The 24,898-nt window shown below is 40.3% G+C and overlaps 1 protein-coding gene across 1 annotated transcript; it reads right to left on the reverse strand.

Moving 5' to 3' along the window:
* Positions 1 to 1,956: 1,956 nt before the first annotated feature.
* On the reverse strand, positions 1,957 to 24,674 carry LOC142741919 (OX-2 membrane glycoprotein-like). Its single transcript, XM_075851240.1, has 5 exons — positions 24,533 to 24,674; positions 8,564 to 8,902; positions 4,862 to 5,173; positions 3,619 to 3,650; positions 1,957 to 2,022 (listed from the first exon to the last, which is right to left on the reverse strand). Exons 1-5 carry the CDS (start codon positions 24,672 to 24,674, stop codon positions 1,957 to 1,959), a joined length of 891 nt encoding a protein of 296 aa, XP_075707355.1.
* Positions 24,675 to 24,898: the final 224 nt, after the last annotated feature.

Raw genomic sequence — 24,898 nt, forward strand, 5'->3', positions numbered from 1 at the left:
ATAATGGGTATGCAATTTATCCGCAAAAATGCGAATAAATTGCGTCCGCAAAAATACGGTCGTGTGCATGAGGCCTGAGCTGATGTGTAAGGCCCCATGCACACAAACGTATTTTTGCGGCCGCAATTCACCCGGGTGAATTGCGGCCCTATTCATTTCAATGGGCCCATGCACAAGACCGTGGTTTCCACGGTCCGTACATTGCCCAGGAGCCTGGACCGCAGAAAGACAGGACATTCTTATTACGGCCGTGTTTTACAGTCCAGGCTCATAGAAAAGAATGCATGCGGCCATGTGCACGGCCCGCGATTTGCGGGCGGCCCGTGGGTGAAACTCCGTGGCCGTCTGAGCCGCAAATCACAGCCGTGCACACCACTATGGTCGTGTGCATGAGGCCCTAGTATGCCTGTGTGTGTCTGTATGTGTCTGTATGTGTGTGTATGTACTTAGATGTGTGTGTGTGTGTGTGTGTGTGTGTGTGTGTGCGTGTGTGTGTGTGTTTGTGTGTGTGTGTGTGTGTGTGTGTATTTGTATGTGTGCGTGTCTGTGTACCTTTGGATATTCCCCATAAAAATCCTTGTTAGGGCTTTTTCAAACATTGCGGTTTTGTTACCTTATATTTCTGGCACTCTTTTTTCAAAACCAATGTAAAACCCGTGACAAAACCGCAGTGTGTAAAAAGGCCTAAACTCTAAAGTTTTATGAGGCATTAAAAGGATATTCCCACCATAGACCTTTAATGTATGATTGGTGACTCTCAGATCATTTGGCCTCCTTCTGGCTGTCAGAATGGGGGTCCATTGACCATCAGTTTTGTCACGTGTATGATTAGGGAGTGATGACATTCATTGTACTGGGGCGGTGACAATAATGGTGATGTGTGGAGGTACTCTTTATGTGATAATGATGTTAAAAGGAAAGGAGTCAGATTAGGGAATGGGAATGGTCTGCCTGAAAAGTTGTGTTTTCAGGGCATGCAATAAACGAGAGAATTAATCAGATTGTCTTGGGAAGTGCATTCCAGAGAACTGGTGCAGCACGAGAGAAATCCTGGAGAAAGGAGAGAAAAGTTTGAATTATGGAGAATGTTATTCCTAGATCGTTGGCAGAATGCGGAGTGCAGATAGGGAGGTAGACAGAGATGAAGGAAAACTTGTAAATTGGTGCAGCACTGGGGAGAGCTTTTTGTACAAAAGTTAGAAGGGAAGTGACCGGCACAAGGTTATACGCATGAGTACAGCGAAAGCTAAGCCCAGCTGCTAAATTCAAGATAAATTAGGGAAGGGAGAGTTTGGTGAGGGGTAGACCGATTAGCAAGGAGTTACCATTAATGCGAGAGAGAATCAGTAGTTTTGTCAGCAATTTGAGTTTTAGCACTGCTGTTCCTTGACGTTGCCCTATGTGCCCCTCTAGAATAGAGACCTCCCTGCAATTATAACCTCTGAACACCTTATAGCTATCCCCACTTTCACCATAGAAAAACTGTATAAAACTATATTGGAAAACATGCCCAGTGGTAAACCTCACCATGGGGTGCCCATTGCCCATTCTCTTGAGAGATTTTGGCAACCTCGGTGTAAAATCTCGAGAGCAGTCTAAATTTTGCCAGCATTCCCAGAAGCCCGGCTCTGAGATAAAGACACTTCGCATACATTGAGTCATCAGTTTTTTACATATTTAAAAAGAAATGAAAAAAATTCATTATTTGTAAAAAAAAAAAAAAGTTAACTTTTGCAGACAGGGTCATAACAACTTACAATATCCATGCCCAGCATGTAGGAGAACAAATATTTACACAGATTGAGGTAGACCTAAGGCCAAGGTGCTTATAGTCACAAGAGACAAGTTTTTCATGATATTTTGTGATGATGTCACAATGGCTAAGAACCAGAGACTATTATTGTAAGCATGTCCCCGACTGGAAGTCCCGATCTCGGTCTGGAGATGCATTCCTCACTAGACGTCCAGCAATTTTCTTTCAGTGCGATTTGTCTCCAGCTTCTTGACCTGTTTCCGGTTACGCTAAAATCAAAAAGTACAATATAGTATTATTAATGTGATTTGGTTGCCACTTAATCACATAGATTTACAGAGGTAGGCAGTGGTGCATATCATTTTAGTTTGGAGAGGTGTAGATAAGTTGAATTCACATTTTTAGATGTGATTTTTTTGTTTTAAGCCAAGCAGGAGGAGAGGGTACTTAGTAGTGTTCTTCAGTCTGGGAATTCAGTGCATTAATGGGCATGAGTATTTTTTCTTAAGTCCTATCTCAAGAGAAGGGTATTTTATGGACATGGTCACACCGAGCTATGTTGTGTCGAGCCAGGGCAGTGGGCCCAACCTTCTCCAGTTTCAAAATATGGTTCCCAGTGTGCTATGCGTTACCAGTATTCACCAGCTGGAGCGCCATAGGTTGGAGACCACTGTTCTAGGGCACTATTGTAGAGAAATAACCATCGGGCCTTATTCCTGGCATTTCTTTGGTATTTTTCCCATCGACTCTAAATAGGGAAGGATCCAGTGGGGAAAAAAGAAGTTCAGATATCATTCCCCTCAGAAGCTCTACTAAGAACATTTCCTAGAAGCAATGTAGATGATCGTGGGAAACCCGTTCTGTTAGACCTTAGGGTATGTTCACACGGGCTATTTTCAGCCATTTTTCGGGCCGTCGGCGCCCCAAAAAATGGCTAAAAATGCGGGGGCTGAACACCTCCAAGCATCTGCACATTGATTTCAATAGGAAAAGTGGCATTTTGTTCCCATGGGGCATTTTTTACTCGTTCGTTTTTAAAAACGGACGCGTAAAAAAAAGCCTCGTAAAAAGAAGTGCACATCACTGCTTTAGCCGTTTTTGGAGCCGTTCTTCATTGACTAAATAGAAAAACAGCTCCAAAAAACGGCCGTAAAAAATGCAAGTTGCTTTTCCTTGAAAACAGCTACGTATTTTCAGCCGTTTTTTGTTAAGCATGTGAACATAGCTTTATATGCTCCAAAAGTAAAAAAAAAAGTGTTGGCGCTGTATGGATTTTTTATTTTTTTTTCCCATTAACTTCAAAGGGGCAAATGCACTTGCACATTTTACATGCGTTAAACGTGATGGCCCAACTGGACAACCCTTTTGTAGAATGAAGCCGCCTCGGCAATCATCTGATCATCATGAGGTCCAGGCTTTCTAACCTTATTGATCAAGTGTTCGTCAGTGGAAGATCACTTGGTTTTCCATGAGGGTATGTTCACACGCTTAATAAAAAAACACCTGAAAATACGGAGCTGTTTTCAAGGGAAAACAGCTCCTGATTTCGGACTTTTTTTTAGCAACTCGCGTTTTTCACTTCGTTTTTTATGGCCGTTTTTGGAACTGTTTTTCAATAGAGTCAATGAAAAACAGCTCGAAAACCGTCCCAAGAAGTGACATGCACTTCCTTTTCACGGGCGTCTTTTTACGTGCCATTTTTGGGAAATGAGGCGTAGAAAAACGCCCCGTTGGAACAGAACGCCGTATTTCCCATTGAAATCAATGGACAGATGTTTGTAGGCGTTCTGCTTCCGATTTTTTAGCCATTTTTCGGGACGTTCACAAACCAAAAAAACATCCGAAAATAGCCCATGTGGACATACCCTCACTCCTGCAGTGGCCACTTTGCCTTTTCCTTAGGGAACACAAGGAATGGAGTCACTTAGCCACTAAGTGGCGCTATCATCTGCATCCTCATAGAAAAGTGTCTAACATGTCTAGCTAGATGTGCCAAATTTATCATACTGCGTGCGCCACTGTGATAAATTTGGCGCATATTCTGACTGCCTGGTCTAAGTTTACGCTGCCTAAAACTTGCACAGTATTAAGAAATGTGCCCCATTGTTCTTTCCATAGTAAGATTGTAGTCTTGTGAAAAATAAGATAAACTGTAAATTACTGACCAAACATGTAATCCAGAGAATTCCGAACACAATTCCGCCAAAAATTAAAATTGCAGGAATGATCATATAAATGAACTTCAACTCTGGATTTCTTGAATTTTGATTTCCTGTGAAACGAATGTTAGAAATGTGATGTCGGATTATTTAAGAATCACCCATTAATTCATCGCACTCACTGATAAAGGGGTTGTTCACTGAAGAGTGCCTTTCTATATGTCTTCTATTAGGCCATATTACAGATTCGCATTATAGTTGCCTATAGGTTTATATCGTACCTCCGTTTGCCTTCCGATTTTATAAGAAGACGCATGGAGTTTTTTTCTCATGGATTCCATATGAATGCAGCAGAACATCAATTGTGACATTGCTTGCCATATTACGGAAGTATTCTGCGTCTCACATAAGCACCATATGGCGGCACACCGAGTGCCTAATGGACCTGACTATCAGCTCATCAGGAAGAGTGACTGCTGGACATTGTAACAAACCCTCAGCTTTTTGAGCAGAACTAGATCAAGAGGTTTTTAGACTGATTATAAATCAGAATGTTTCAATTCACTGGAAGCAAACAAACATGATTAAGAATTGAAACACAAAGTTGCGACGGAACAAACCATGTAGAGTCTTGGTTCACTTTTGAACACATCATGTATTAGGGAACTGGTGGGATCCCATCATGTATGAGGGAACTTGAAGAATCCCATCATGTATGAGGGAACTGGAGGGATGCCACCATGTATGAGGGAATTGGAGGGATCCCATCATGTATGAGGGAACTGGAGGGATCCCAGCATGTATGAGGGAACTGGAGGGATCCCATTATGTATGAGGGAACTGGAGGGATCCCAGCATGTATGAGGGAACTGGAGGGATCCCTGTTCTTCGAGATGATGTGTCTGCTGTGACTACTAATTGAAATATAAATAAATATTCCATAACTTACTAGTGCCATCTAGAACTGTAGATAGACGTTTCTCCGAGCTGAGGACGGGGTGATTGACCACACAGATTATAGAGACTTTCATGTCCCAGATACTAGAGATGTGCAGAGTAAAGTTACTTATAACCGTCTCGGTTTCATTCAGGTTGATAATCGTGTACGTTTCTGGAGCGCTATCCAGGTTCTCCGGGAGTAGCCATGTGATATTGGGGGCTGGCTTCCCAGTGGCGGAGCAGATGACAACGTACAACATGTCTAAAATGTCATGGTGGGCAATCTCACGTACTTGCAGTTTGGGCTCCAATATATTTGCCTCTAAGTATTAAAAAAATATATTAATTATTCTATAAATACAAAATTCCCAAGGGTCCCGCTATGTTAGTGAATTTCTTCCCCAGAGAATAATATAAAACATGTCCTACATATGTGGTCACAAGTACAGATAAGAAAATAAACACAAAAAAAGTGTGTGTATATATATATATATATATATATATATATATATATATATATACACTACCGTTCAAAAGTTTAGGGTAACTTAGAAATTTCCTTATTTTTGAAAGAAAATGAAGATAACATAAAATTAATCAGAAATACACTCTATACATTGTTAATGTGCTAAATGACTATTTTAGCTGCAAAGGTCTGGTTTTTAATGCAATATCTACATAGGTGTATAGAGGCCCATTTCCAGCAACCATCACTCCAGTGTTCTAATGGTACATTGTGTTTGCTAACTGTGTTAGAAGGCTAATGGATGATTAGAAAACACTTGAAAACCGTTGTGCAATTATGTTAGCACCGCTGTAAACAGTTTTGCTGTTTAGAGGAGCTATACAACTGACCTTCCTTTGAGCTAGTTGAGAATCTGGAGCATTACATTTGTCGGTTTGATTAAACTCTCCAAATGGCTAGAAAAAGAGAGCTTTCATGGGAAACTCGACAGTCTATTCTTGTTCTTAGAAATAAAGGCTATTCCATGCGAGAAATTGCCAAGAAACTGAAGATTTCCTACAACGGTGTGTACTATTCCCTTCAGAGGACAGCACAAACAGGCTCTAACCAGAGTAGAAAGAGAAGTGGGAGGCCCCGCTGCACAACTGAGCAACAAGGCAAGTACATTAGAGTCCCTAGTTTGAGAAATAGACGCCTCACAGGTCCTCAACTGGCAGCTTTATTAAATAGTACCCGCAAAACGCCAGTGTCAACGTCTACAGCGAAGAGGCGACTCCGGGATGCTGGCCTTCAGGGCAGAGTGGCAAAGAAAAAGCCATATCTGAGACTGGCTAATAAAAGGAAAAGATTAATATGGGCAAAAGCACACAGACATTGGACAGAGGAAGATTGGAAAAAAGTGTTATGGACAGACGAATCGAAGTTTGAGGTGTTTGGATCACACAGAAGAACATTTGTGAGACGCAGAACAACTGAAAATATGCTGGAAGAGTGCCTGATGCCATCTGTCAAGCATGGTGGAGGTCATGTGATGGTCTGGGGTTGCTTTGGTGCTGGTAAAGTGGGAGATTTGTACAAGGTAAAAGGGATTTTGAATAAGGAAGGCTATCACTCCATTTTGCAACGCCATGCCATACCCCTGTGGACAGCGCTTGATTGGAGCCAATTTCATCCTACAACAGGACAATGACACAAAGCACACCTCCAAATTATGCCAGAACTATTTAGGGAAGAAGCCGGCAGCTGGTATTCTATCTGTAATGGAGTGGCCAGCGCAGTCACCAGATCTCAACCCCATAGAGCTGTTGTGGGAGCCGCTTGACCGTGTGGTACGCAAGAAGTGCCCATCAAGCCAATCCAACTTGTGGGAGGGGCTTCTGGAAGCATGGGTTGAAATTTCTCCCGATTACCTCAGCAAATTAACAGCTAGAATGCCAAAGGTCTGCAATGCTGTAATTGCTGCAAATGGAGCATTCCAAGACCAAAGCAAAGTCTGAAGGAGAAAATTATTATTTCAAATAAAAATCATTATTTCTAACCTTGTCAATGTCTTGACTATATTTTCTAGTCATTTTGCAACTCATTTGACAGATATAACTGTGAGTTTTCATGGAAAACACAAAATTGTCTGGGTGACCCCAAACTTTTGAACGGTAGTATATATATTCACTGCTCTATAGATTCTCATGATGTCCTCAAAAGACAAGTTATAGATTGCCACATCTGTATATCACCATTTAGGCATGAAGTGGCATACAGTTGGATACATCGCCTGAACCATTCGGGCAGAGCTATACCTGAAGCGCTGTGCCTGGGGAAGATTCTGACGTCACTGTCCAAATATGGTTAGTGATGTCAGAGGCATTACAATGCCGGAGTCCCCAGCCAGAGCATCGCAAGAGCTATGGCCGGGGACTCCAGATGCCACCTGCACAGGGAACCTATATCCCCCAAGACTGCAATAACTTAAAAGGGTAATTAAACTTTCAGAAAACTTTTAACGTCATAGCGACACGTCAGAAGTTTTGATCGGTGAGGGTCCGAGCACTGAGACCCCACCGAAAGCTAAAATGAAGCCACAGAAGCACTCGGATGAGTGCTGAGCCGCTTAGTTTCTGATCGGCTTTTCCAGGAGAGCAGAGCAGTTGGTATACGGACTCATAGACATTCTATTGAATCCATACACCGTTACATTGGCTTTACGAGAAAAGCAGACCAGGAACCAAGCGGCTCAGCGCTCATCCGAGTGCTTCTGTGGCTTCATTTTAGCGATCGGTGGAGGTCTCAGTGCTTGGACCCCCACCGATCAAAACTTCTGACATGTCAAAAGTTTTCTGAAAGTTTAGTTACCCTTTAAAGCAGCCAGAATCCACGACTGCTATTTCTGACTGGGGAAGCTACATCATTGGAGCTTGCCTGGGGTAAACACGAATAGAAAAAGAAAGAAGCCTCCAGCTCACCTTTGTAGTATATATGATTTTAGGAAATCATGCACGGGTCCTCGTGTCGGCACACGTTGAGTAGACAGAACTAGGAAAAGCAAGGTTGGATCCAGCACGAAACATAAGATAAAATGGAAAGGAATTTCCAAGTTTAATGGGCCAATAATTTGGCTGGTTAAAAATCAGGATCTGGGTACACAGCGTGACATCCTGTTAGTGTAAGGAAAAATTGTGATGATGGTTGAAAGCCTACGCGTTTCAGACGCTGCGAGCGTCCTTAATCATGGCTGAAGCTCGCAGCGTCTGAAACGTGTAGGCTTTCAACCATCATCACAATTTTTCCTTACACTAACAGGATGTCACGCTGTGTACCCAGATCCTGATTTTTAACCAGCCAAATTATTGGCCCATTAAACTTGGAAATTCCTTTCCATTTTATCTTATGTTTCGTGCTGGATCCAACCTTGCTTTTCCTAGTCTTGCCTGGGGTAGTCCCAGTGACACAACTGGCCAATTACATCACTAGGGCTACCCCAGGAAATCTCCAGTGATATAGCTTCCTGGACAGAGATATCAGCCGGAAAGTACGGCTGCTTTGAAAGCAACCGGGAACTAAAGCTGTAAAGGTCTTATGGTAGCGGGGGATACGGCCGCCTCTGCAGCATCGGGAAGCTCTAACAATAACTGTCCATACATTGACATTTCCTTCACTGGTGTTTCCTGAAGCATACATTTGCCATATAGTGTCATTCATCATCCATAGCCCCCCATGTTAATTTCTAGTCCTTTATATTATTACTCTTACCATAAACTTCGAGGCAGATTGTTCCAGAGGAAGCCCCCAATGGAAACAGATTGAAGATACATTTAAAACATCCCTCATCCTCCAGGGTCACGTGGCTGATGGTGATTGCTGAGACATTACTGCTGTTTGTAAAGTGTTTTGTCCGATTTGAGTAGTAACCAAGTCTTTTTTGCCCATAAACCTTACTGCTGGTAGTCACGGTACCGGTAAAATTGCCAGATTCTTTCTGCCACGTGATTTGTACAACATTTGGATCGGGGGTCATCAGTTGGCACAGAAGAGTCACATTGCTGTCAATTCTCGCTCTTTCCGTTGCAATGTTCTTTACTTTTATTGTCCCTTTAGTAACAAAATATAGTAAAACAGTGTGAGGAAATTAGTGGAATTGTGTAGTGTATAGTAAAGCTGCGCACACCTACGCATGTAGCCATCTTTATCTTGACTCATAATTTCTCTTTGTTATTTCTTATAATCTAAAAGAAGGCTCCCCTCTCCTCCAATGCCTATTCCAGTAGAATTGGTCATGTAGATTTAGGTAATCCTTAGGGTATGTGCACACGATAAGTATCTTTTACATCTGAAAAGACAGACTGCCTCGTTTCAGACGTAAAAGCTCCTCCTCGCATTATGCGAGGCGTCTTTGACGCTCGTAAATCTTGAGCTGCTCTTCATTGACTTCAATGAAGAACGGCTCAAATTACGTTGCAAAGAAGTGTCCTGCATATAATGTATATAAGTGTCCCGCATATAATGTATATAAGTGTCCCGCATATAATGTATATAAGTGTCCTGCATATAATGTATATAAGTGTCCTGCATATAATGTATATAAGTGTCCCGCATATAATGTATATAAGTGTCACGCATATAATGTATATAAGTGCCCTGCATATAATGTATATAAGTGTCCTGCATATAATGTATATAAGTGTCCTGCATATAATGTATATAAGTGCCCCGCATATAATGTATATAAGTGTCCTGCATATAATGTATATAAGTGCCCTGCATATAATGTATAGAAGTGTCCCGCATATAATGTATAGAAGTGTCCCGCATATAATGTATAGAAGTGTCCCGCATATAATGTATATAAGTGTCCCGCATATAATGTATATAAGTGTCCTGCATATAATGTATATAAGTGTCCTGCATATAATGTATATAAGTGTCCTGCATATAATGTATATAAGTGTCCTGCATATAATGTATATAAGTGTCCTGCATATAATGTATATAAGTGTCCCGCATATAATGTATATAAGTGTCCTGCATATAATGTATATAAGTGTCCCGCATATAATGTATATAAGTGTCCTGCATATAATGTATATAAGTGTCCTGCATATAATGTATATAAGTGCCCCGCATATAATGTATATAAGTGTCCTGCATATAATGTATATAAGTGCCCTGCATATAATGTATAGAAGTGTCCCGCATATAATGTATAGAAGTGTCCCGCATATAATGTATATAAGTGTCCTGCATATAATGTATATAAGTGTCCTGCATATAATGTATATAAGTGTCCCGCATATAATGTATAGAAGTGTCCCGCATATAATGTATATAAGTGTCCCGCATATAATGTATAGAAGTGTCCTGCATATAATGTATATAAGTGTCCTGCATATAATGTATATAAGTGTCCCTCATATAATGTATATAAGTGCCCCGCATATAATGTATATAAGTGTCCCGCATATAATGTATAGAAGTGTCCTGCATATAATGTATATAAGTATCCTGCATATAATGTATATAAGTGTCCTGCATATAATGTATATAAGTGTCCTGCATATGATGTATATAAGTGTCCTGCATATAATGTATATAAGTGTCCTGCATATAATGTATATAAGTGTCCCGCACATAATGTATATAAGTGTCCCGCATATAATGTATAGAAGTGTCGTGCATATAATGTATATAAGTGTCCCGCATATAATGTATAGAAGTGTCCCGCATATAATGTATATAAGTGTCCCGCATATAATGTATATAAGTGTCCCGCATATAATGTATATAAGTGTCCTGCATATAATGTATATAAGTGTCCCGCATATAATGTATATAAGTGTCCTGCATATAATGTATATAAGTGTCCCGCATATAATGTATAGAAGTGTCCCGCATATAATGTATATAAGTGTCCTGCATATAATGTATATAAGTGCCCTGCATATAATGTATATAAGTGTCGTGCATATAATGTATATAAGTGTCCCGCATATAATGTATATAAGTGTCCCGCACATAATGTATATAAGTGTCCCGCATATAATGTATATAAGTGTCCTGCATATAATGTATATAAGTGTCCCGCATATAATGTATATAAGTGTCCTGCATATAATGTATATAAGTGTCCCGCATATAATGTATAGAAGTGTCCCGCATATAATGTATATAAGTGTCCCGCACATAATGTATATAAGTGTCCCGCATATAATGTATATAAGTGTCCCGCATATAATGTGTATAAGTGTCCTGCACATAATGTATATAAGTGTCCCGCATATAATGTATAGAAGTGTCCCGCATATAATGTATATAAGTGTCCCGCATATAATGTATATAAGTGTCCTGCATATAATGTATATGTGTCCCGCATATAATGTATATAAGTGTCCTGCATATAATGTATAGAAGTGTCCCGCATATAATGTATATAAGTGTCCCGCATATAATGTATATAAGTGTCCAGTAAGCCCAGCGTAATGTAGGCGCAGCCGTAATGAAGGAAGCGCATGACTAGGTGTTTGGGAGTTCTAGGCTATTATGTTCTAGGTATTATGTTTTAGGCTATATTTATAGGGATTGGAGGGTTATGTGAAAGGGGCATGGGGCAAAATGTATCTATATGTGGTGGGTGGAGAATAAAGTATATAAGTCCATGCGGGGAAGAGGCAGCCTTCTTTCCCGCTGGACAACAGGAGAAAGTTTTGTCCCGCCCGCCCTCCCAGTACTTTTCTCCTGTTTATGGGAATTTGTCGGTTGGGGTTTTTTTTTGTCACAGTAGCAATGGCGGTAGGAGGAGGGGTCTTTGGAGGCACGTAATGGTAAGAAGGAGAAGCAACAATGGAGATTGTTGGAAGAGAACTCGGGGCGTTTAACCCGGGATAGTATTGGAGGGGCTGGGGAGTGGTTACCCAGCTCATATATATTCCTGATGGGCAGGGTCCCCAGGAAGGGAGAGAGAGGTCTTGGACATGGTTGGTGCCCTCGGGTCAGGTGCAGAACGGCTGTAGGGTAAGGGGTCCAGACCTAATAAGGAAACGATGGAGTTTAATGATTGAAGTGCCTTCAAGGATCCTTTATCTGGAGTTGGGAAATAGAGCAGGATGTTATCATGGAGTTATGATGTGTTTATGGTTATGCTCTTTTTCAGAAAAAAGGTGTGTTTAATAAATGGCTGCTGTGGCCTTTACACCAAAATTCATGTGTGGTCTCTTATTGGGGTTTGGGGGGTGTAAGGTCGTAGATAGCGGAAGCATCAAACATACCTTAAGTCATGCATATAATGTATATAAGTGTCCTGCACTTCTTTGCCGAGGCAGTCAATTTACGCGTCGTCGTTTGACAGCTGTCAAACGACGACGCGTAAATGACAGGTACAGTCACAGTACGTCGGCAAACCCATTCAAATGAATGGGCAGATGTTTGCCGACGTATTGTAGCCCTATTTTCAGGCGTAAATCGAGGCATAATATGCCTTGTTTACGCCTGAAAATAGGTCGTGTGAACCCAGCCTTAGTGCATGACCCAGAAAACAGTTCATTACAACCAAAGAGTTAAATGTTAAAATTCTGGCTGCCTGACGCTGCCACTGGAGGGAAATTACTGTATACTTTGGTGTTATATAGCTCAATGGAAAACTATCTCTCTCTCTTTAACAGTCCCCATAACAGTGACAGACACAAGTCCCTCATAACAGTGACAGACACAAGTCCCTCATAACAGTGACAGGTACAGATTTCTCAAAACAGTAAGGGTATGTGCACACACACTAATTACGTCCGTACTTGACGGACGTATTTCGGCCGCAAGTACAGGACCGAATACAGTGCAGGGAGCCGGGCTCCTAGCATCATACTTATGTCCGATGCTAGGAGTTCCTGCCTCGCTGCAGGACAACTGTCCCGTACTGAAAACATGATTACAGTACGGGATAGTTGTCCTGCAGCGAGGCAGGGACTCCTAGCGTCGTACATAACTATGATGCTAGGAGCCCGGCTCCCTGCACTGTGTTCGGTCCGGTACTTGCGGCCGAAATACGTCCGTCAATTACGGACGTAATTAGTGTGTGTGCACATACCCTAATAGTCAGAGGACCCTCATAATAGTTACAGATACGGGTCCCTCGTAACAGTGACAGCTAGAGGACCCCATAACAGTGTTAGTCAAAGGTCCCTCATAACAGTGACAGCTATAGTTTCCTCATAACAGTGACAACCACAGGATCCCCTTAACAGTGAGAGCTGCAGGTTCCTCATGACAATGATAGCTACAGGTCCTTTGTAACAGTGACAGATCTAGGTCCCCATAACAGTGACAGCTAGAGGACCTCATAACAGTGTCAGCTACAGGTCCCTATGAAAGTAACAATTTGAGGACCCCATAACAGTGACAGGCACAGGTCCCTCATAGCAGTGACAGGTATAGGTCCAGTGAACCAGTGACAGTAATAAAAGTGACGACCACAAGACCTATAACAATGACAGCTACAGGACCCATAACAGTGACAGCAACAGGATCCCCATAACAGTGACAGCAACAGGACCCCCATAACAGTGACAGCAACAGGATCACCAGAACAGTGACAGCAACAGGACCCCCATAACAGTGACAGTAACAGGATCCCCATAACAGTGACAGCAACAGGATCCTCATAACAGTGACACTTAGCGTGTACAGCACTCCAAATGAACACAAGTATGCCGAGGGGCTTCATGCTAGGAAAATAATGAAGTTAAACAGCGTAACTTCCCATTGAAATAAGTAGAAAGAAGATGATGTACTGCAAAGTCACGCCGAAATGGGAAATTCACAAGAACATTGGTATCAATATAAAAGTCACCGGATACCCCTAACTTCCCTTTTTGAGCGCACGAAGAAGAAAAAAACCATATTGTGGTTTCAGTCAAAAAAGTTTTATATGCTTGCCTGTCAAATACACACTTCATCAGGGTTTGCTCTGGACTCCTTCCTCTGATAAATATGTAGCTATTCTAATGTAGTAAAAAACTTTAAGAGATTTAAGAACTCATTATAAGTTGGTTTATGGGGTTTTAACCAAGCATTCAAGATAGTCTTCTTCGCTGTCAATACCAATCATATATATATTTGGCAAGGACGTGGTGTCTGAGGCACAGTTAGCTCTGCCCACAGCCCGACCTGAAAGAAGGTGATGAGGAGGGAGATGTGAGTGCTCAGTCTGTCTGTTGTTTGTGCCTCTATTTGTCTGTGTCTCTGTGTGTTTGTGTGTGTGTGTGTGTGTATTAGTTCCAGTTTGTGTGTCTTTGTGTATGTGTATTTGTGTGTCTAAGTGCCTATATACAGTATGTATCTGTATGTGTATATATTTCTGTGTGTGCATCTACTACATTATCTGTACTCAGAGTTATCACTGTGTTATCTGTGGTGTTACATAGGACTGCAGGTAAAATCTACTACATTATCTGCAATCAGAGAGTTATCACTGTGTTATCTGTGGTGTTACATAGGACTGCAGGTAACATCTACATTATCTGTACTCAGAGAGTTATCACTGTGTTATCTGTGGTGTTACATAGAGCTGCAGATATCACTACTACATTATCTGTACTCAGAGAGTTATCACTGTGTTATCTATAGTGTTACATAGGACTGCAGGTAACATCTACATTATCTGTACTCAGAGTTATCCCTGTGTTATCTGTGGTGTTACATAGGACTGCATGTAACACTACTACATTATCTGTACTCAGAGAGTTGTCACTATGTTATCTGTGGTGTTACATAGGACTGCAGGTAACACTACTACATTATCTGTACTCAGAGAGTTATCACTATGTTATCTGCGGTGTTACATAGGACTGCAGGTAACATCTACTACATTATCTGTACTCAGAGAGTTATCACTGGGTTATCTGTGGTGTTACATAGGACTGCAGGTAACATCTACTACATTATCTGTACTCAGAGAGTTATCACTATGTTATCTGTGGTGTTACATAGGAATTCAGGTAACATCTACTACATTATCTGTACTCAGAGAGTTATCACTGTGTTATCTGTGGTGTTACATAGGACTGCAGGTAACATCTACTACATTATCTGTACTCAGAGAGTTATCACTGTGTTATCTGTGGTGTTACATAGGGCTGCAGGTATCACTACTACATTATCTGTACTCAGAGAGTTATCACTGTGTTATCTGTGGTGTTACATAGGACTGCAGGTATCACTACTACATTATCTGTACTCAGAGAGTTATCACTGTGTTATCTGTAGTGTTACATAGGGCTGCAGGTATCACTACTATATTATCTGTACTCAGAGAGTTATCACTGTGTTATCTGTGGTGTTACATAGGACTGCAGGTATCACTACTACATTATCTGCAATCAGAGAGTTATGACTATGTGTTATCTGTAGTGTTACATAGGACTGCAGGTAACATCTACTACATTATCTGTACTCAGAGAATTATCACTGTGTTATCTGTGGTGTTACATAGGACTGCAGGTAACACCTACTACATTATAGGGTAACAAGCGGAAGGAGGTCCACGTCTTTTACCCTGGGTGAATAATTTATCATTCAGAAAACGCTTCCACATTTTTTCTTAGGTTTAAAATTTTGGTAATTAGGTTTTAAAATATACTTATATTTTTTTATAATAGTTTTTACAAATACTTCATCATTCCTTTTGCAAACAAATCTGTATAACGGGTTTTCTATACTAGTAGCATAATAATTCTCCTTTTTTTCTATCTCATATGACTCTAAATCATTGTTAGACGAGAGCCCACGGATTCATAACTAAGGTCTTATCTACTACAGTATTAATAAATGAGACTACTTGGCCCCGAAAGATCTGGATCTATGGACACTTACACAACGAATGCCATACTCCAGCTTTGAGAAGTCAGCACTTTGGACATGCTTCAGTTGGACTTTGTTGGTCTCGGGATTTCGACAACTCGATTTTTTTATGTTCAAACCCCATATTGAAATCAGTATAAACTTGAAGTTCTCTTAACCCCTTCCCCACATTTGCCGTATGGATACGTCATGGAAAGCCAGTGCTTCCCGCATTTTGCCTTATCAATACGACAAATGGTGGACACCGACTCAGAAGCTGAGCCGGTGCCATCATTGCCGGATGTCATCGGTGTATTACAGTTAAAATCCGCTTTAATGGCGGGGGACCGAAATTAGCTTCGATCCCCGCCATTAACCCCTTAAATGCAGCGATCAAAAGCGATCGCTGCATTCAAGATGTTTGCAGCTCATCTGAACCCAGCAATTAAATTATAGCTCTGCCCGAATTGTTCCAGTGGCTAAAATGGCAACCGGAGGCCTAATACTGGCCTCTTGGTCGGCCCAGCATGGAAGACTTTCAGGACCCACCCAGCGGCGGAGCCTGAAAGGCTTCCGTAGCCGACGGCAAGATGGCGTTGGCTCAGGAGCTGAGCCGGCGTCATCAGTGGTGGATGTCAGCTGCATGTTACAGCTGACATCCACCTGTAACGGCAGGAGCCGGGGTTAGCTCCAATCCCTGCCATTAACCCCTTAGATACAGCGATCGCTTCATCTTAGAGGTTGCTAGCAGATCGCCAGCCCTGACATGCAATCAGGGCTGGCGACTGCTGCTTTTGCAACAGGAGACCCAATGGCCTCCTGCTTCGCCATTACAGAAGCCAATTATGCCCCCCTGGGAGGCAAAGCCTAATCGGCTTGCTGTCAGTGAATAACTGACAGATCTAATACATTGCACTACGTAGGTAGAGAAATGTATTAGAAAAAAAGGCAGACAGTTGGACCTTCAAGTCCCTGAGTGGGGCTTGAAAAAAAAGTGTAAAAAAAAGTATAAAAAAGTATAAAAATAGGTAAAAAAAAAAGTTTGAAAACATAATAAAAGTTTCAAGTAATAAAATAAAACACAATCGCCCTTTTGCTTATCAAGTGCTCTATTATTGAAAAATAATAATAAACCATACGTATTTGGTATCGCCATGACCGTAATGGCCTGAGATATAAAAATATTATGTTATGTATTGCACGCGGTGAACAGCGTAAATGAAACCTGTAAAAAAACGATACCAGAATTTCTGTTTTTTGGTCACTTTGCCCTACAAATATTGGAATAAAAAGTGATCAAAAAGTCGCATGTATCCAAAAATGGTACCTATAAAAACTATAGCTCGTCTCGCAAAAAACAAGCCCTCATACAGCTCCATCGTCAAAAGTTAAAACTTTATGTTTCTCACAAAAAATACATTATTTTTACAAAAGTAATTTTATTGTGCAAAAAGTTGTAAATCATAAGCAAAATCCAGCAAAATCTGCGCTCCAAAAGCCAAATGCCGCTCCTTCCCTTCTGAGCCCTACTGTGTGTCCAAACAGAGGTTTATGACCACAAATGTGGTATTGCCTTTACAAATATTGGGGTGCTTATTTTCCTTTATTTGTTGAGAAAATGAAACATTTTGAGCTAAAGCTACGTCTTATTGAAGAAAAAGGATTGTTTTTATTTTCACTGCCCAATTCTAATAAATTCTATGAAACACATGTGGGGTCAAAATGCTCACTACACCCCTAGATTAATTCCTCAAAGGGTGTAGTTTCCTACATGGAGTCACTTTTTTGGGCGTTTTCATTGTTTTGGTCCCTCAGGGGTTTTGCAAACCATTCCTGCTAAATTTGAGCTCCAAAATCCAAATTTCCCTTCTAAGCCCTGCCGTGTTTACAAACAGCTGTTTATGACCACATGTGGGGTATTGTTTTACTCGGGAGAAATTGGTTTACAAGTTTTGCGGTGCTTTTTCTCTTTTAGTCCTTGTGGAAAAAAAAAAAATTGCTAAACCTACATTTTCTTTGAAAAAATTTAGATTTTAATTTTCACGGCCTATTTCAAATAATTTCTGCAATAAACCTGTGTGGTCAAAATGCTCACTATATCCCTAGATAATTTTCTCAAGGGGTGTAGTTTCCAAAATGGGGTCACTTGTTGGGGGGTTTCCACTGTTTTGGCACCTCAAGAGCCCTTCAAACCTGACAAAGTGGCTAAAATATATTCCAATAAAAATAAGGCCTCAAAATCCTCTTGGTGCTCCTTTGATCCTGAGGCCGGTGCTTCAGTCCAATACCACGCTAGGGTCATATGTGGGATATTTACTAAAACTGCAGAACCTGGGTAATAAATATTGAGTTTCTCTGGTAAAACTTTCTGTGTTACAAAAAAAAAAAAAATTGATTCAAAATGAATTTCTGCAAAAAAAAAAAAAATGTGTACATTTCACCTCTAATTTTCTTTAATGCCTGTGAAAAGTCTAAAGGGTTAAGAAACTTTCTAAATGCTGTTTTGAATACTTTTAGGGGTGAAGTTTTTAAAATGGGTGACTTATTGGGAGTTTCTAATATATAAGGCCCTCAAAGTAACTTCACACCTGAACTCGTCCCTGTAATAATTGCCTTTTGAAATTTTCTTGAAATTGTGAGAAATTGCTGCAAAAGTTCTATGCCTTGTAACGTCCTAGAAAAATAAAAGGATGTTCAAAAACGATGCAAACATAAAGTAGACATATGGGAAATGGTAATTAGCAACAATTTTGTGTGGTATAACTGCCTGTCTTACAAGCAGATACATTTCAATTTAGAAAAATGCTAATTTTGCAATTTTTCCCTAAATTTTGGTGGTTTTCACAATTAAATACTGAATGTATCGAGCAAATTTTGCCAGTAATATAAGGTCCAATGTGTCACGAGAAAACAGTATCAGAATCGCTTGGATAGGTAAGAGCATTCCGAAGTTATTACCACATAAAGTGAAACATGTTAGATTTGAAAAATGAGGCTCTGTCAGGAAGGTCAAAAGTGGCCAAAGGGGGAAGGGGTTAATGTCTCATATTTTACCGCTAGGTTAGTATTCTTCCAACCCTTATATATATTTTCCTGGATCTCACTATACCGCTAGATAAATTCCACGAGGGGTATAGTTTCCCAAATGGGGTCACTTTTGCCGGGTTTGCACTATTTTGGCCCCTCAGTGGCTTTGCAAATGTGACATGGTGCTGCAAACCATTCCAGCAAAACTTGAGCTCCAAAAGTCAAATGGCGCTCCGTCCTTTCTAACTTCCGCCATGTGTCCAAACAGCAGTTTATTACCACATATGGGGTATTGCTGTGCTCAGAAGAGTTTGCTTTACAAATATTGGGGTGTTTTTTCTCCTTTATCTGTTTAAAAATTAAAAAGTCTGAGCTAAAACTACATTTTATTAGAAAAAAATTAGATTTTCAATTTTACGGCATAATTCCCATAAATTCAGCAAAAACCGTGTAGGGTCAAAATGCACACCATACCCCTAGAAAAATTCCTTGAGGGGTGTAGTTTCCAAAATGGGGTCACTTTTGGGGAGTTTCCACTGTTATGGTCCCTCCAGGGCTTTGCAAACACGACATGGCACCGAAAACCAATGCAGCAAAATCTGCGCTCCAAAATCCAAATGGCCCTCGTTCCCTTCTGAGCCCTGCCGTGGGTCCAAACAGCAGTTTATTACCACATATGGGGTATTGCCGTAATCGGGAGACATTGCTTTACAAATGTTGGGGTGCTTTTTCTCCTTTATTCCTTGTAAAATCTAAAACATCGTATGTTTTTTCAGAAAAAAAAGTAGATTTTCATTTTCACAGACCAGTTCCAATAAATTTAGCAAAAAACCTGTGGGCTAATAATGCTAACTATACCTCTTGAAAAATTCCTTGAGGGGTGTAGTTTCCAAAATGGGGTCACTTTTGGAGAGTTTCCACTGTTATGGTCCCTCCAGGGCTTTGCAAACACGACATGGCACCGAAAACCAATGCAGCAAAATCTGCGCTCCAAAATCCAAATGGCCCTCGTTCCCTTCTGAGCCCTGCCGTGGGTCCAAACAGCAGTTTATTACCACATATGGGGTATTGCCGTAATCGGGAGACATTGCTTTACAAATGTTGGGGTGCTTTTTCTCCTTTATTCCTTGTAAAAATGAAAACATCGTATGTTTTTTCAGAAAAAAAGTAGATTTCCATTTTCACAGACCAGTTCCAATAAATTTAGCAAAAAACCTGTGGGCTAAAAATTCTAACTATTCCTCTTGAAAAATTCCTTGAGGGGTGTAGTTTCCAAAATGGGGTCACTTTTGGGGGATTTCCACTGTTTTGGCACCACAAGACCTCTTCAAACCTGACATGGTGCCTAAAATATATTCTAATAAAATAGAGGCCCCAAAATCCACCAGGTGCTCCTTTGCTTCTGAGGCCGGTGTTTCAGTCCATTTTCACACTAGGGCCACATGTGGGATATTTCTAAAAATTGCAAAATCTGGGCAATAAATATTGAGTTGCATTTCTCTGGTAAAACCTTCTGTGTTACAAAAAAAATTTATTACAAATGAATTTAGTAAAAAAAAATTGAAATTTGTAAATTTCACTTTATTTCCTGTGAAACGCCTAAAGGGTTAAAATAATTTCTGAATGTGGTTTTGAATACTTTGAGGGGTGCAGTTTTTAAAATGGGGTGTTTTATAGGGGGTTTCTAATATATAAGGCCCTCAAAGCCACTTCAGAACTGAACTGGTCCCTGAAAAAATAGCCTTTTGAAATTTTCTTGAAAATGCGAGAAATTGCTGCTAAAGTTCTAAGCCTCGTAACGTCCTAGAAAAATAAAAGCACGTTCAAAAAACGATGCAAACATAAAGTAGACATATGGGAAATGTTAACTAGTAAATATTTTGTGTGGTATTACTATCTGTTTTACAAGCAGATACATTACAATTTAGAAAAATGCAGATTTTTGCAAATTTTCTCTAAATTTTGGTGTTTTTTACAAATAAATATTGAATTTAACGACAAAATTTTTTCAGTATCATAAAGTACAATATGTCACGAGAAAACAATCTCAGAATCGCTTGGATAGGCAAAAGCATTCTGGAGTTATTACCACATAAAGTGACACATGTCAGATTTGGAAAAATAGGCTGTGTCCTTAAGGCCAAAACAGGCTGTGTCCTTAAGGGGTTAATGATATAGAGGATGGGATTAATAGCACTATTTCTATTTTTGCAGATGACACCAAGCTATGTAATATAGTTCAGTCTATGGAAGATGTTCATGAATTGCAGGCAGATTTAAACAAACTAAGTGTTTGGGCGTCCACTTGGCAAATGAAGTTTAATGCAGATAAATGTAAAGTTATGCATCTGGGTACGAACAACCTGCATGCATCATATGTCCTAGGGGGCGCTACACTGGCGGATTCACTTGTTGAGAAGGATCTGGGTGTACTTGTAAATCATAAACTCAATAACAGCATGCAGTGTCAATCAGCTGCTTCAAAGGCCAGCATAATATTGTCGTGTATCAAAAGAGGGATGGACTCGCGGGACAGGGATGTAATATTACCACTTTACAAAGCATTAATGAGGCCTCATCTAGAATATGCAGTCCAGTTCTGGGCTCCAGTTCATAGAAAGGATGCCCTGGAGTTGGAAAAAATACAAAGAAGAGCAACGAAGCTAATAAGGGGCATGGAGAATAAGTTATGAGGAAAGATAAAAATAACTAAACCTATTTAGCCTTGAGAAAAGACGACTAAGTGGGGACATGATTAACTTATATAAATATATTAATGGCACATACAAAAAATATGGTGAAATCCTGTTCCATGTAAAACCCCCTCAAAAAACAAGGGGGCACTCCCTCCGTCTGGAGAAAAAAAGGTTCAATCTGCAGAGGCGACAAGTCTTCTTTACCGTGAGAACTGTGAATCTATGGAATAGCCGACCGCAGGAGCTGGTCACAGCAGGGACAGTAGATGGCTTTAAAAAAGGCTTAGATAATTTCCTAGAACAAAAAAATATTAGCTCCTATGTGTAGAAATTTTTTACTTCCCCTTTCCCATCCCACTTCCCCTTTCCCATCCCTTGGTTGAACATGATGGACATGTGTCTTTTTTCAACCGTACAAACTATGTGACTATGTGACTTACTAATATACTTTCATTTAAAATTCAGTACTAAATGGTGCCGTTCAAACCCGGTGAATTGTTCCCGGAAGTCCTGGAGCTTTTCTAATATTGATGACGCGCCGATACGGCCCCACGTGACTGAGGGCTGGCTTCCTGTGCTGTTCGTGGCGGTGTGTTATCAATGGCATGACTGCAAGGAGCAGTCACATTGCCTATTGCTGGAGTCCCCGAGCAGAGCATCAGCTAGCGCTTTGCTCGGGACTCCAGCACTGCTTCCGACATTTGGTCAGTGACTTCAGGGGTTTCCTGCCACTGGAGTCCCGGAGCAGAGCATCAGCTGATGCTCTGCTCCGGGACTCCAGCAGTAATGCCATTTTTTATAAGCACCAGGTTGAGCCAGGGCCAGGCCACTCTATCAAAAGGCTTTTTCTGCATCAAATGTGATTATTCCAGCCCTTGGATTCGATTGCGGCCTGACCCTGGCCCAGTCATTGAGTGCCAAGATTTTCCTTATATTTCTCACCCCATTCCTTCCTTTTTATAAAGCCATTTTGATGTGGACCAATCAAACTCGATATCACTTTTGCTAACCTAGTTGGCATTAATTTAGTGTAGATTTTGATATCGGCATTGATGAGGGTAATCGGGCGATAGGATTTTGGATCTGAAAGATCTTTATCTCTTTTTGGTACAAATTTTATATATGTCTCATTCCCAGATTGCAGATTTTTGCCATGTTGATACATATAATTGAAAGATTTAATAAAGCATACTTTATATTTAAAATAAAATATTTAACCAGTTCAGGTCAGGGCTATTTTGAGCCTTCAGGACCAGACACCGTTTAGCCATGTAACGTCCACAGCCGCGGACTGTCGTTCTTACCTGCCCCCCGACGGCCGCAGCCATGGACGAGTAAGTGCAGGGCGGCATCTCCCTCCTGAGAGACGCCGACATTCACTTCTGCATAGCTGCACTTGTTCCTGTAGGGTGCGCGCGTGTCCGGCCTTAAAGAGCCAGTGCACACACATGAGTAAAATCTGTATTTAGCCCATGATCACCCTGGGCAATAAAAAGAGCTCTGCCCTTTCACTCACTGGCAGAGTGTTGTTGTGTTTACCCATGTTAGTCGTAGCAAATGGTCCCTTAGTGTTATCCTGTTCCCGTTGTTCCCGTGCTCTGCTACCTGTAGCCTGTATCCCGTGCTATATTTGTTCCTGTGCCTTAGAGAGTTGGAGTCGTGTTGTGCCACCGGTCACGCCTGCTGATATACACCACGTCTGGTTTCTGCAAGTTTATCTGTGCCGAGCCTCTGTTACTGTCTTGACTATCAAAAGTGCTCTTGTACTAGGACTGTTGTTGGCCAGCTGCTACTCCGCTACGGCGGTGCGGACTAGTGGATCCACATACCCACGGATCGTGACAAGCCATTTTTAGCACGCGTTAGTTAAACAGCCATAACGTTTTTATTTGTTGGTCTAGAGACGTGATTTTTGCAATGTTTTTTTTCCGTAGACAATGCATGTTTCTTTTTATATCATTTTTATAAACAATTAGAAATTTTAGGCTTAAAATCTGAAAATACTACTAAAAAAATAATCTTTTTTACTTTTTAGCTGTTGTTTTCTGGTAATAACACAGTTTTACCCTAAATTAGACCTTTTTTGGGGATTTTCCTTGTCTACTAGTATTTAGTCAATATCTCTTTATGTATATTGTGATTTAATGAACCATCTTTATCTCTCAGTAACTTTATATGATTTGTTTTACGTACCCCTTTAGTTAAGTTGGAGAGATATTTACCCACTTTGTTACCTTATCTATACAATTCATAGTCTTTTTTTGTTTTTGAAATTTGAGCCATCCTATGCAAATAATATTGATATAAAGCTTTTTTTTTTTATCAAACTTTAAGATTTTATTAGTTAAGTTGTTGTGGGCCTTATATGTTTCATATGCAGTATGGTAATCTTTACTGACTTTTGTCAATTCCTTCGTTATCTTTTTTCCTTTTAAAGGCTACATAAGAGATTATACTTCCCCTCATCACAGATTTAGCTGCTTCCCAGAACAGTATAGAGTCTCTTAGATGTTCCTTATTGTTTATAGAATATTCTTCCCATGCGCCTTTAAGCGTCTTGATAAATTGTTGATCCTTAAGGGGAAACGCCAGTATTGACTTGTCGAAAATAGCTGTAGAAATATTTTTTATAAGGCTAATTGGAGCATGGTCAGATATTATTATTTTGTGAATCTTTGTCGTTTCCGTTCTAAGTAATAAATTCTTAGTAATTAGAATATTATCAATTCTAGAAAGCAAATTATATTGTGAGGAGAAATACGTATAGTCCTTTTCCTCTGGGTTCAGCACTCTCCATGTATCAATTAGTAATGTATTATTAATGAAACAATTGAATACTACTTCTTCTGTAGTGTGAGGGGAAGTTCCGGCTAGTCGATCGATCTCTCGATCACCTACTGTATTGAAATCGCCTGCTATAATTTTTGTGTTTGTTTCGTCGTGCAATATCCAGATCCTTATAGAAAATGTCCTTCTCATTATTGATATTTGGGGCGTCGATATTTCTAAATCTTCACTTTCTCTTCTCCCATCTTCAGAAGAACTCTCATCAATCTATCTGAATCATCATACTCGGTGCTAATTAATTCACATCTCAAATTTTTCTTAATTCAAATAATACAACTTTTTTTCCATTTAGATGTTCCTCTACCTATGGCTTCTCCCACCCATTTACCTTCAAGTTTCTTAATTTCACTTGGGCCTAGATATGTCTCTTGAAGTATATCGGCTTTCAAATCCTGAAGATGTTTAATTATTTTAGTTCTCTTTATAGGATTCGTTATTCCCCTGACATTCCAGCTAACGATATTAATCATGGTGATTTATTTTGAACCATATTTACTTCAAACCACAATATAAGAATAATTAAAAAAAAAAAATTAGATACTAAAGAATTATAACCCCATTTATTAATTGAAAAAAGAAAGAATTCCGTGCGCTCCAAGTCCCACCCATTTATCCCTAGCAAAATTCTAGGCTACCTAGTACACAATGATGCGCTCTACTAAACCTTCCTATCTTCGAAAAGATCAAAAGAAGA

The sequence above is a fragment of the Rhinoderma darwinii genome, chromosome 2 (assembly GCF_050947455.1).
Source record: "Rhinoderma darwinii isolate aRhiDar2 chromosome 2, aRhiDar2.hap1, whole genome shotgun sequence".
Lineage (NCBI taxonomy): Eukaryota > Metazoa > Chordata > Amphibia > Anura > Rhinodermatidae > Rhinoderma > Rhinoderma darwinii.